General features: G+C 50.6%; 1 protein-coding gene and 1 long non-coding RNA gene across 9 annotated transcripts in view; both read right to left on the bottom strand.

Moving 5' to 3' along the window:
- CTC1 (CST telomere replication complex component 1) overlaps positions 1 to 13969 on the bottom strand; it is a 139092-nt gene that overhangs the window by 36677 nt on the left and 88446 nt on the right. For all 8 annotated transcript variants that reach the window (XM_061570931.1, XM_061570933.1, XM_061570930.1 and 5 more), the window contains one exon: positions 11875 to 12101. In XM_061570931.1, coding sequence (XP_061426915.1) covers positions 11875 to 12101 — 227 coding nt within the window. The remainder of the gene's footprint in view (positions 1 to 11874; positions 12102 to 13969) is intronic.
- LOC133354250 (uncharacterized) lies at positions 337 to 3569 on the bottom strand. The gene is made up of 2 exons (XR_009756561.1): positions 2804 to 3569; positions 337 to 1395 (listed from the first exon to the last, which is right to left on the bottom strand). It is a non-coding gene; the product is annotated as an uncharacterized LOC133354250 (long non-coding RNA).

Here is a 13969-nt window from a genome sequence, read left to right as displayed (position 1 = left end):
TTATTTTTAGCCAGGCACCGTGTTCTGTGTTCTGCAATGCGATCCAGCACAGTGGGAGATTGTGACAACCGCTATCAGTCACTCTCGAGTAAATAGGTCATTGCATGAATGCCTCAAACACCACCATTTCCACATAGCTCGGCTCCAAAGGCAGGGCTCCCACTGTGACAAATGTGCATGTGGAGTCGTAAAACCTTGCACCTGGTTCAAGGACTCACCGGACCGCGTGACGTTTGCCGATGCTTGCTCTGCACCAACACAACCTATAATCTGGCTGTACGGTCTGGCTCGCAATTAAATGCAGTTGCAACAGACAGATGGGGCGATTCAGGTGTGTTCGTGAATGCATGTCAATCGCATGCTCGACATCTGATGTTTATTTTCAAATTTACATATTTGGTTTTATCTCATCAAACAGCAATCAGTGTGGTGCGAACTGAGCAGTGCAACGGACAAAAGGTTACCCACTTTTCATATAAGAATAAAACATGTGCCCAATTAACATCCAGGACATACGTTTGGAATTTTAAAGTTCAGCGCTGCGCATGATTTCCCTATGGAAGAGCATTTGCTCAATCAAGGAGCGATATCGCGGGGCAGGGGGGAGAGAAAACGGCCGCGGCTTGATTGAAATGTGTTCGCGTGGCTCTCCCGGCAGACGAGCACGGCCCGGCGGAGTGCCGGGATAATGCCGCTCGTTCATATATAGAGCTCACAGAATTATTTCCCGCCAAGATCGAACGCGCACGCAATGCACGCGACGCACAGCCCCGCGTGCGTGCGCACAGCTCCGCGTACGTGCGCACAATTGTAGCGCGGTAAATGGAGCGGTTGACGCGACCGCGCTCGCGAGTTCGGCGCCCGTTGCGGAGCTCCGCGGTTCGAATCTGGCAGGCCTCCCCTGGTTAATAGTAAATACCGGCGGTTGTATTCACCGTCAACAAACACAACGAACCGTCTGCTGCACGGTGGCCATCAAAGATCTCTTGACATCGATCGAAAAGAGGAGGACGCTCCGCGCCGGCGTCATGTTCCAACTGTGGCAAATGTTGAAGAATGTGCCCGTCAAAAAGGTGACGCGAAGACAACATCACTCCCTGCTGCGAAACGCTCGCAAGCCACGTCTGTGAAACACAGTGCTCTGGTGACATTGTTGCCGCTATATGAACGGTGTGAATACCAGACACATGGATGATATCATATTAATCCTACTGGCTTCACTTGGGGAAAAACACTCGTCGCTGGTTCGGCCTCTGAACGCTGGGGGCTCAGCTCAGGCTTGATGCCACGCGGCTGCTTTCAAAGACGCGCGAGTGAGCACGTTCAGTCGTGGCTTGGCTCAGGCTCGGCTCATGGAAATCCCGGAGCGTGGCTGGGGACCATTCGACTGGACATCTGTGAAAAAGAGCTTATAGCTCATCGGATTCCTCCAATATAAATACATATTCTGATCACGATTTTTTTTTCCTGATTCTAAGAGCCGCTTTATTTTCTCTATCAAGGTGAGAACACAAGGGACCGGGCGTAGTCTCGTTTGCAGGAGCGACCTGTGTCATAAAAATGGCAAAAGTAAAACAAATAAAACTAAATAAAGTTAGAGCAATGAACAAAATAAGAGAACAGAACCCCATCGTGCGAGAGATAGAAAATATTGCACCAACATAAATCTACGTAAAAAAGAATACATTCCCTGTAGCGTAGGTCGGCTCGGGCAGATTATTTTACACTGAACGTAGCACAATCACATTCGTTCCAGAAAAAAACATGTAACAGATGTAGGGTGACGAGTATACTAATATTTAAATGGCCAAGGATATATGTGGAATGCAAGTTAAGCGCATGGCTTTGAGTCAGCTCCACTGAGCCAGCCAGAGCCAAGCCTGAGCTGAGCCGTGACTAAGTATAGAGGCTTCGGTCTTCACTCACTCAAAGATCTTCACTTTCCAAGAAGCAAAGTGAATTTCCGGCGTTGGCAACGCCTAATAATGTAACGCGTAGTAGTCGTAGTAGTATACAACAACTCTGCAGTTGAAATCCGCAGTGCCTGCACAATTTGTTATGAAAACTGTTTAACCTATTTAAACATTTCCCAAACACGCTCTTAACATATCTTGGTTAAATATAACAAAAATAAATCTGTCACCCCTCTGTCAGCCCACCGCTGGATGAAGGCGTCCTCACATCGTAGCGGTCATGGGAGTTGTTTGACCATACTTCACCACACCAGTCAGTTGTCAATGCGGGTTGGTTAAGGGGTGGGATACGTCCAGGATTGGTTTCAGATGTTATTCGTCACTGATTTTATTCATGAAATTAATTCAACAAAGCTCCTCATGCGAATTCACGCAGCACACCTGAATTAGTAAGTATTATTTTCCAATTGCGTATGCCTCAATAGTACAGAAAATGGCTATTATTCCCCAAAAACTTTGCTTTTGTGACCAGGACAGTGATATTTAGAAATTTACCGATTTTCAATGAGAAAACAGGCGAATTTGTGTATTTTCGTTCACATAAAGTCCACCAGTGGCTCCCACTTGATGTTGTTCCTCCCCACAGAGAACTCAGTCCGCTGTGGCCAGTCCCGCCTGTGGCAGTGGGCCTTGGTGTCCCTGCTGTCCCAAAGGCAAAGATAGCAGGGAAACCGCCTTGGAGACCCATCAGGAATGCCACATTTTGAAGTCCCCGATGACCTCCCAGCCATACTCATCATACTTCAAGGCGTCCAGCAAGGTCCTGGTGCTGTTGTAATTCTCTTTGAGGTGCACTGAGTAAGCCAGGAGAAGAGACGGGTACTTGTTACCATTGTGGAGCAGCACGGCTTTGAGGCTCCTGGATGAGCTGTCAATGAAGAGGCGCCACTCATTCTGGTTACAGGCGATTCCGATTGCCTCGAACAGACTGGTCACATTGTGGCAGAAGCAGAGCCCATCTTGACGGGTGAAGAAGCTGCAAAAAGGTTCATGACACTTCCTCTGATCTGCAACTTGCACACTTTCATCCAACAAATTCCACTGCTTGAGCCTGGATGTCAAAAGCTGGGCATTGGACTTGGTGAGACAAAGATCTCCGATCAAGTCGTTGAGGTCTTTTTGGTTGGGATATTATGGGTTTCTCTCCTTAACTCCACCTCTGAAATTGTCATCTGGATCTACAAAGTCTCCCTCGCTCTCTGACTTGCTGCTCTCTTCTAAAGACGGCTGGTCTCTCTCCGGAGGAGTGGGTACAGGGAGCTCATGGTAGTGTGGCACCGGGGCGATGGATGAGGGCAGGTCCGGATACGTGATAGCAGGTGCATTCTTGCCAGTCCTACGTTTGGAAGGGTGTCCCCCATGCAGATGTAGCAGTTGCTTGAGTGGTCAGTGGGTTCCCGCCAAATTATTGGGATAGCAAACTTCATGGCTCTCTTTTTCCCCTCTGTACCATCCTACAAAAATAAATTTATTTCACCCACGACTAATGTTCAAAAGATTCTCGCAACATTTTTCATATATGATATATTTTTTTAATAACATTGAAAATTGTAAAACATTTGAAGATTAAAAACTTTTACAATTCATAAAATTGTAACAAATTTTATAACGTAAATTTCCGAGCAACAATTGTCCATCTTACCTTCCAGAGTTTTTTTTGCATTGCTCGCAGGTGAAATGAGGTCCCCAGGGTTTGTCTTGATCCCCAACAGGCATGCCGAAATATGCCTTGTAGGCCTCGCACATCTTAGCAGATGCTTCCACAGAGTACTTTTTCGCTCTTGTCTTGATAAATTGGCCGCAGACAGAAAAATGCGTCTGCAGGATGCTTGCAGCCTCTTGATGCCATCTCATAAAAATGCGGCAGCTGGAACTAAACTGAACTGGTGGGCTTACGGCCCCTGTATTTATACTACTATTTATATCACTGGAAAGTTCTAGAATGTTCTAGAAGTTACTCCATGTTTACTCAGCACTGAATCTATCTGGAATGTTCTGGAAAATAGGTACATTTCAAAATATCACTGTCCTGGTCACAAAAGCAAAGTTTGTGGGGAGTAATAGCCATTTTCTGTACTTTTGAGGCATACGCAATTAGGAAAAACGCTTACTACCCTGGAACATAAAAAAATGTTACACTGTTATTACACAACTGAAAAATGTTTGGCATGGACAAAGATTCCCCCCTATACAGACTGTTGGGGCAAGTGCTGTTCGCGAGCACCTATGCAGGCCAGCACGACACACGAGGGGGTGGGTGGCCAACACCACGCCCGACCGCCTTTGTCTCCTTAGTGGTAATTTTAACAGATCGCACCAGGTACTCATTTGAGGCTGAGTCGACCTAGGGAAGGCCCAGGACCGGTTCGGATAATCATCACCGGTGTTGACCGTGAGCAGGAATCGAACCTGGGTCGCCAGGTTCGTAGCGCAGTGTGCTAACCGCCACAGTACCGCTCATCACACACACGTGCGCAAAGCGGTTGTAACAAAACAATTGGGAAATTCTCCAGATTACAATTTCAACAGTTTAAGGGAAATGCCACTGAAAGCACATAAACAAGGGCGCGCACACACACACTTACAAAACCTCGCTGAATGCTTTTGCATTTTCAATTTAAAACCTGTGTGACGCTGACATTGAACTCTTGTAGTTCATAATTACTCTACCATGCAAGCAATGCACGCAAGGGGTTTTTCATCTTGGTCGAAGAAAATGTCCATGAGTTAACAGCTGTCAAAGAAATACAATTTTTCAATCCGACGCTTTCACAAAAATCATTATCTCTGTACCCTATTGCATCCCAAGCGATGTTAGCAAAAAAAATATCCCCCCACAAAAGAACGGTCTTTCGTGTGCATACGCCATCCATTTGCGCTGTCATTTCCACTATCGCCTTTCAGCAACAAGGCCCGATTCGAGCAACGCACACAAGCACTCCGGCAAACAAAGTGCACTTCAAGTGGCAAAGTTTCTCCTTCATATTCTATTTTGTTTCGCTTCGTTATATTTCATTCCATTTCATCTACGGCTTGGCCGCGTGACGCACGCACGTCAGCACGCATTTAATACCGCGTTGTGTGCCGTCGTCCCATTTCCCCGTCACCCAACGCCCAGGCCCCCTCCTCGCCCACGCTCCATACCTCCCCTAAACCTGCAATCCTCGCACCCGGCCGTACGCAACGACTGCTCACCAAGAGAACGAGTGGATTTTAAGCATCCGCCTACTTTGTCTGCGTCTCTATCGGTGCGAGTCGTCTCTGCGCGCGTGCGTGTGTGTGTGTGCCCCGCCATTCTCTGTATCGTGGGTGTCTCTTGTCTGCACGGATGTCTGTTAAGTCTGCGTTGTTGTCTCTGTGCGCATAAATGGACATTAGTTATGTGGTGAAATGCATTTGTCACGATTTCTATACAATATATATAAATTATTACAAACACAGAAAACCTTTGTAGAATACTGCCTTGGCTAGTTCTGAGTAAATCAGCATAGCTCAGCACAGTTCTTTAGTCCAAGCAATTATTTAGCAATAGAAAATGTAGTCATTACGAATAACCTATTTTGAAAATATAAATACAAAGACAAAGGAATACCACAATCTTTTCAGACTGTCAGAGCAAGTGCCTTCATTGAGAACCTACTAAGGGGGGCAGGTCGCACGAGGTGGTATGGCCAATGCCATGCCGAACGGTCTTTGTCTCCCCCAGTGCTAATATTTACTCACTGCATCAGGTACTTACTTAAGCCTGTGGTGTGACCCAAAGGAGGCCCAGAGGTTCACAGATCACTTTCCACGGATGTTATCGACGGGTGAAAATGAACCGAGTCCATGAACCACATGTCCAACGCTGCACACTACCGGTATATTTAACTTATGTACATACAAAGATCCCCCATGCAGCCTTTAACAGACTGTTGGGACAAGTGCTGTTAGCGACCACCCATGGGTGGCCAGCATCACACTTTGTCTCCCCAGTGCTAAATAAATACACACACAACGCATTTCAGAATATACACAAACTGGGAACAACATAATAGAGCAAACTAATATTTGTAGACAAAAAGACTTGACTCATTGGCCATCTATTATTGACCGATCTACCCAAATGTATACAGTGCATTACAGCACATTAAAGTGCTCCCCCAACCTTCCTCCTGAACTAAGCGACTCTCCTTTTACTCCAACAACTCTGCTCTTGCGTCCAAAAAATCACAGCGATGTAACTGTCCCCTGTAAGGTGTAATAAGACCACAGAAGGCGCGCCCTCGCTCAGACACACAGCTGCTTCAACACGGAATGATCTCCCAGACCCTAAACTATGCCGCCACTGTCTATCGATTTCAAAATTGCTTCAATAATAACTTCCTTGCACAACATTCGCCATTGTTACAGCACGGGTGCATTCTGTACGAACCGGCAATGCGCACCACTGATTTGTTTAGGTATGTATTTATGTATTTTGCCCGCTGTGAAGTTCATTGTATAAACGCATAGCACACCGTGTAGGTTTCACGACGTTTGTTGTACGAATCATCGGGGGTGTTCCCTCTCGATACGTCAATCGACACCCTGGAAACGCTTGCAAATGAGACGTTCCATCTCAAAGGATGGGTTCCAGGTGACATAATTTGTATGTAAGTGATCACAATTGCTTGTGTAATAACACGGTCTGCTGCTGCAATGCTGGCCAGACGTGCCCTGGAGGCAGCGTGGCGATGCCCTGCGTTGTGTCCACCCCCCCCCCCCTTCTGGCAAACGGTCTGGCTGTGCCGTGTCCCAGAGACGAGCTGGAAATGGAGCCCAACTGGCAGGTGGAGTTCATTTATAAACTCAGAGAATAGTGGGCCTCCATACCACACTTCCGCTGCAGTCTAGGCAACACTGCAGGTGGTGGGGATGACCCTGGCAAAAAAATGCTCAAGGGGGTGTGTCTACAGGACAGGGGGTGTGTCTACAGGACAGGGGGTGTGTCTACAGGACAGGGGGTGTGTCTACAGGACAGGGGGTGTGTCTACAGGACAGGGGGTGTGTCTACAGGACAGGGGGTGTGTCTACAGGACAGGGGGTGGAGCTACAGGACAGGGGGTGGAGCTACAGGACAGGGGGTGTGTCTACAGGACAGGGGGTGTGTCTACAGGACAGGGGGTGGAGCTACAGGACAGGGGGTGGGCTACAGGACAGGGGGTGGGGCTACAGGACAGGGGGTGGGGCTAGAGGACAGGGGGTGGGGCTACAGGACAGAGGGTTGGGCTAGAGGACAGGGGGTGTCGCTACTGTATATCTGTGAAAAAGAGCATTATAGCTCATTGGATTCGTCCAGGAAAAAGATTCTGATTCTGACATGACAGGGGGCAGGCAATCAGTGGAAACTGATCCTTCATTCTAGATTTGAAGCTTTCGTGACTGCAATGATTCATATTCTTAGGTTTTTTCGGTAAAGTCACGTAGGTAAAACATCAAAATTAATAAAAATAAAATAAAGATCACGACGTTTCGGAGGCAACACAAGTCTCCGTCATCAGGTGGGACCGTCACAGCCAGATTAGCTGCATCAAGTGAGGCAATGATTCAAGATGTAATCCTCGCTTTTTAAGGGATTACATCTTGAATCATTGCCTCACTTGATGCAGCTAATCTGGCTGTGACGGTCCCACCTGATGACGGAGACTTGTGTTGCCTCCGAAACGTCGTGATCTCTATTTTATTTTATTTTTTATTAATTTTGATGTTTTACCTACCTGATTTTACCGAAAAAACCTAAAAAAACTGATCCTTCAGTTACATTCTAAACTCTGGGTGCAAAGGTACTGTGACAATCCATTCACGTAATCCTACACACTCGTTCCATGCGCAGGTACTTACACATTTAATAAAAACATATGGGGTTCCTATTTCAGAAATACAAGATGGCCTTTGTTAGTGAGTAGGGAAAAGGCGCCGTGGTGCTAGAGGCGGCAGCACCAACCCCAACCGTGTACGCGTCCGGGCTGCGTGGTTTGGTTGAGACCCCCCCCCGCCGCCCCAGTAATCAGAGAAAGCCATTCCAGCATTGGAGCCACGACCGCCAGAACAGACTTCTCACGACGACCACTTGACCAGTCTCCACCAACTCCGGTGTCAAAGCAAGAGACAAAAAGCTCTACCCCAACCTCACCCAAACATCCGTAATGCATCTCTCAGTGGTGCGTGTTGAGCAAGCACGCTCAGCGGAGGTGCAATGACTCGCTTAAGATAATCTTATCGTGCCGGTGATCTCACGGGCCCCTGGGGCACGATACGCAGCCCAGGAATAGGGCAACTGCGGCAGAGGGATCAACGCTTTTTTATTCTCAGCCGCTGCCGAGCGACACCCCCGTCCCCCCCAGATGTCGCGTCGCACGTGTCTCAGCCGCCGTCCTTTATTCCTCTTTGACGACAGAGGACGAACGCGGTGGGAGCGGGGGAGGGCTGCGGGGATGCGTGCTCACCTATGAGGGCCCAACAGCCATCGGGCACGAAAGCAAACCTTTGTCACCGGAGACGTAACAGCCAAACTGTGCTCTCGCTCAGAACCGGGACATGAAGCACACGAACCTCATGGCGGTACCCCGGCACTCGCATAATGTCCGTGATGCGGTCACGTTTAGTCTGTTGATGGTCGGCGATGCGGCAAACGACTCATCTCGACGAGCTGTACTCACGGTGCACCACTACGGTGCGTATGAGCGTTCAGGGTTTCAGCGCACCGATTTGGGATTGATTGGTACCCCAGTCGCGGAGTGAAGTACACCCCTGGAAAAAATAGCGTCCCAGAAATAAAATATTGAATTGCCTCTCCCATTTTGTATTATTTGGTACCCCAGGGTACCGCCATAAGGATCACCTGTTACCGTTCACGGGAAGACGCATTTCTGGAACGGACCACCGCATAACAAAGTTGATCGTTGAAAAAACATCAACGCTGTGGTCTTCAGAACAAACTGAAGCTTACGATAAACAAAGATCCGTCCTGTAAAAAAAAAATACAGAGACGTCCTGTTACTCTGCATGAAAATATTCGGCTTAGCAAGCGAGTCTGCCTTGCACAGTCAAGATCCACTGAGGCTAAGCATGAAATAACTTGATTAAAGGTATCTGGAACACAAAGTCAAATTAAAGAAAGCATTTGACTGATGATGTGTTAACCAGTCATTTAAACAACCAGCTGTCTCTACTCTCACAGCGGGGGGGGGGGGGGGGGGGGGGGCTAGAGGGACAAACCCGGCATATGGTGACCTGTGCGAGGGTGTGATGAGAGCCCGGGCTGAGAGAGGTTGGGGTGAAATGGAAAGGAGAGCACGGTGCAGGAGAGAGGGGGGGGGGGGGGTAGCGGTGGTGAATTGGGGCAAGCGACTGGGAAAATATTTTCACCTTGCTCCCGGACTAATTAGCACGCACAGACAAATATCTTCCGTGACATTGGTAAGTGCCGGAGCGCGTGCTGATCAGAGGGGCTGTTTTTTTGTTCTTGGGTTCAGGCTCGTTGAATATTATAATCACACACACACTGTGCGGACAGAAAGGCAATTGCTACAGATGGACAGCCTCCGTGGATCGCAGGCACGCGGCCACCACAAGCTCTTCCCCCCCCCCTTCAACCTCCGCTCCTCGTCCAGTGCCGGCACTCTGCCAAATTAATTTTCTATTCAATGCCTGTCTACAAAATTGCGCATTCGCGACAGAATAAAAACGTTGCCGGTCCTCGGCACGAGGACGGTTTGTGCCCTGCGGTGCAGACGTGTCGGCGGATGCCCTCGACGCGATTGATCGCTGTCCTCTTTGTACGGAGACCATGGCACCTGCCTACGGTTCCATTATTAGGACTGTGTTTATATCCGGCTCACTGTGCCAAACATCAACTTCCACACCACGCGCACACACTACAGACAAACGATAAACGCTCTACGTGCGTGAATGCCAATCACTGAAATGTACAGTTGCATGTTCAAAAAGGGAAGGACGGAATATCAAATTGGGTACAGCCTGCCGGAGAATATCAAAAGGAAACTTTATTGTTAAAGCCCCGAACATCAATACACTTTGCTTGAAAGACTTCAGAAAGATAGGCGGCATAAAATATGCCAAACAACAAATATGCCCAGATTACTTTCCAAGGTCTCCCTTATTAAAGACAGGTGGCTCTCAGATGGTGGAGCAATGAAATTACCATCCACTGATTTGTTTGGCCCAGCCGTGTTGTGCAGAATGCGATTCGACTGCATCGCGCGCGTGAAATAAAATATTTCTTCCCGGTCAAGCGTTGCTAAAAAAAAAAACGGACACGTACACAGCATAGGCTAGAAGCGCTGCTTAGCAACCGTCTGCCGAATGTCCCGGCCGGCTTATCACGCACGGCGCATTAGCCGTGCGAGCGCGCATTCCAACCCGACCGACCGCGCTCCGCTCACTCATCCGACAAGCGCCGCACGAACTTGAGCGGGCAGCCGTGGCACCCCCTCGCCTCCGCCGATGACCTCGTCGCCCGCGCACCCCGACCCCGCTGGTTGCGTAAGGCTTTTAGCGGTGGGCAAGAGCCTCGCTCGCACGCGCGGAGGAACTGTGGCACCGAGACGCGGGCCTATTCGAGCGCGACAATACAGTCCCGTAATTCGGTTTGCACCAGCCTGTTAGTAATGCCTGGGAATATTCTTTCTGGCACATTCAGATTTGGTGAGGATGGAAGAAATAAACAACATTTTGCTAAGTGCGTGCCCTCATTTATAAACCATCGTGTATTATGTTTGCGGTGGTTTTAGAAAAAAAAAATTCATTTCAAATCTGCGGAGGTGTAAACTGTGAATGTCGCGTGCGCACGCTCGAGGCACTTTGCCTAACACGCATCATTTACTCGGGAGACTCGTCATTTTTCAAGGCGCCGCGACGCAAGCGCGCACCGGCGTGACCACAGAAGCCGTCGCGAGAGAGCCGAGCGGAAAACGAGACGCCACGCGTCGGCCGCAAACCAGGGAAGGGGGGGGGCGTCAAAATAAATAGAAATAGAAGCGACACCAGCGGCGGGCAGCCTGCTGGTCTCGAGCGTGCTCGGCTTAGCCGCCGGGCCACACTGCGGGCCACCCTTGCTTTGACTCCGGGCCGCGGGGTTTGATGCGACTGTCCCGTCGTGTGACCCGAGGGAGAAGGGGGTTCAAATGAAGTCGGCGCCACAGCAGTGCACCTCGAGATATCGAGTGCCGAGCGAGCTGGAGCAAGGTTTCTCCTCAGAGGAAACGGCTTGGGGTCTTTTAAAGGAAAACACAACTCGAATTCCCACGCAGATATTAACTTGCTTGATATGCAATCTTGAACGGTTCTTTATAACCGTACGTGCATGTTCGTGTCAAAACGCTGGAGATTTTTGTTACGCGTAGCACAGAGACGCGGGAGAGCAGAGACAAGCGCTTGGGAAGACGGCCGGAACCGGCGCCATCGACTATTGCCAAAAGCTCTGGCGGTGCAACGTTGGGATGATTGGTCAACTCCATGAACGAGTGTTTATACATGCAGGAGGAAACCCGCGTAACCGGAGAAAACCAACGCGTGCGAAGGTGGAGAAAACACTCAACTCTTGTACGGCTGGAAATGATTCCACTTGCCATCATCTGCTGGCAAGCCAGGAAAGAGCAACTTCAGTGCCCGGGGGGGGTAGGGTGGGAGCTTCACGAATCTGTGCGATCCACCAACAGAGCACGAATGGACGGCACGCTCCACGTTCACAGCCTCTCACCTGCTCAGGCTCTCACCTATTAAGCCTCTCACCCGTTCAGTCTGTCGCCCGTCCAGGCTGTGGGGCGTGCGAGGGCTCCGAGCTCTACGCCTGGTTCAAACAAAACGTCCGGCCTGCTCGCGGGGGCTTCGCCGTTTGATGGGCGCTCGCGTCGCTCACCTCTCCGACAGCCTGCGGAGCTCGTGCAGGAGCCGGAAGTAGCCGGCGGGCGAGAGGCAGGCGGCGTGCAGCGCTCGCACCGGCGCGCTCCACAGGGCCCGGAACGGCGCCCACGCCGAAACGAGGGGCGAGAACGAGGCGACGCGCACGGAGCCGAGCGCGCACACCACCAGCACGGCGCGAGGAGAGCCGGGCCACGGGCAGCGCACCAGGTGGGCCGCGTGCACCTGCCGGGCGGGGGGGGGGGGGAGACAACGATGACAGGTTGGATGGGGGAAACGACGAGGACCCGTCATCGCCGTGGACCGTCGTCAGTCGTCGTCACCGGTGTCAGCCGTCGTCACCGGCGTCGTCTTTGTCCGGGATCGCCGTCGTAATTTTGTGTTTGCACGCCGTCTCAGTGCGTCGCGTGGTCTTCAGTTGTTTGCGACCGAACCAAAAAAAAATCCCAACCGTCCGTGTGTGCCCGAGGGAGTGGTCCATGTGTGTGTGTTTGTGTGTGTTTGTGTCTATTTGTGTGTGTTTGTGTGTGTGTGTTTGTGTGTGTTTGTGTGTGTGTTTGTGTGTGCGTGTGTGTTTGTGTTTGTGTGTGTTTGTGTGTGTGTGTGTGTTTGATGCACGCCTTTCGCACCGTGCGTAGCTAACCGTGCTAATCAGAGTGGAGGGGGCCGGGGGGCGGGGGCTGACGGCCGTCTGCCGAACTGATTTGGTCACAGACATTGGCTATGGCGCTGGTAAATGTTCGCCTTCTCTTCCCAACAAAGTACATTTTTCCTCATACAATACAGGACAGAGTGCTGGGAAGGTTGACAGAATATATCCACCGTGGCATTGTTATAGAGAACATAAATATGCATGAAACATTCACACGGCCGTTACAAAGGCCAGATTTGAATCACAATGAATTGCTCCACCGCTCCAAAGTGCGATGCAAAAAAAATAATTCCGTTAATAAAACTCAAACGGCACACAGCAGACGCGCAACTGTGCGCGCGTGCGTATAGTATGTCAAGAGCTCCATCGGAAATAACACGATGACATACACCTCCGGAGCCTTTTGTATGAGAATATAATCACGTGCGCACACACAGACACACACAAGAGGCAAGGCCACTGGGAAAGGCCCGAGCGCAGGCACACGAGATGAGCCATGTGGTCCTATGGAAAGAAATGGAGCGCTTGTTAGGAAACAGAGCGATGCCCCAATTTTCCACCTTCTCTGAACTCAGGAGAGCACAGTGTTCCGTGGAGTTTCTGTACCCGCCCCCCTGCATCCGACTTCGCGGTTTGTGCTCTGTATCGGCCTCCTCGTGAAATATATACTTTTTAATTGAGACAGGGCGATGCGTATTCATAGCGGCATCTACGATCATCACCGAAAGATATATTCCGCATGTCTGCAGCAGGTCATTCAGAACGACTCCCCTGCAAGGCGTGCTCACCTCCACCTGCACCTGTAAGAGAGGGCGTTCCCGCAGCTCCCCCGTCCTGACTTCACGCACAGCAGAGCCACGCACGAGTGTCAGAGCGTGAGATAAACGACAGATTTCTGTGCAGCCTGCCGAGGGCCCCCACTGCGGTCACCGATAAAGACAGACCTGCCGGTGCCACCGCAGCGCGCCTGCCGGACCCATTCAAGAGAGCGCCTCACCCGCCCCCCCCCCCTCGCAAAGGCTGCCTTGGCAGAAGCGAAGACGTCGAGTCTGTACAACAGCCCCGATAAAAGTGGCGCAGACCAGGTGGCCGTCCTACGAGTCTCTCTCTCAGAGGCGCCTTGTGGACGGTGGCTCACAGATCTCGCAGGCGTGCACGACAAGCACCCAGAGCAGGCGAGGGTGTTCTCTCTCGGTTACCAATCAGAGCAGGCGAGGGTGTTCTCTCTCGGTTACCACCCAGAGCAGGCGAGGGTGTTCTCTCTCGGTTACCACTCAGAGCAGGCGAGGGTGGTCTCTCTCGGTTACCACTCAGAGCAGGCGAGGGTGGTCTCTCTCGGTTACCACTCAGAGCAGGCGAGGGTGGTCTCTCTCGGTTACCACTCAGAGCAGGCGAGGGTGGTCTCTCTCGATCAACAGAACCAGGTGCTGGACTGGATCAG

Source organism: Lethenteron reissneri, chromosome 46 (assembly GCF_015708825.2).
Source record: "Lethenteron reissneri isolate LAM-NWPU_2019-01 chromosome 46, ASM1570882v1, whole genome shotgun sequence".
Taxonomy (NCBI): Eukaryota; Metazoa; Chordata; class Hyperoartia; order Petromyzontiformes; family Petromyzontidae; genus Lethenteron; species Lethenteron reissneri.
This window is presented reverse-complemented; position numbering and strand designations above follow the sequence as displayed.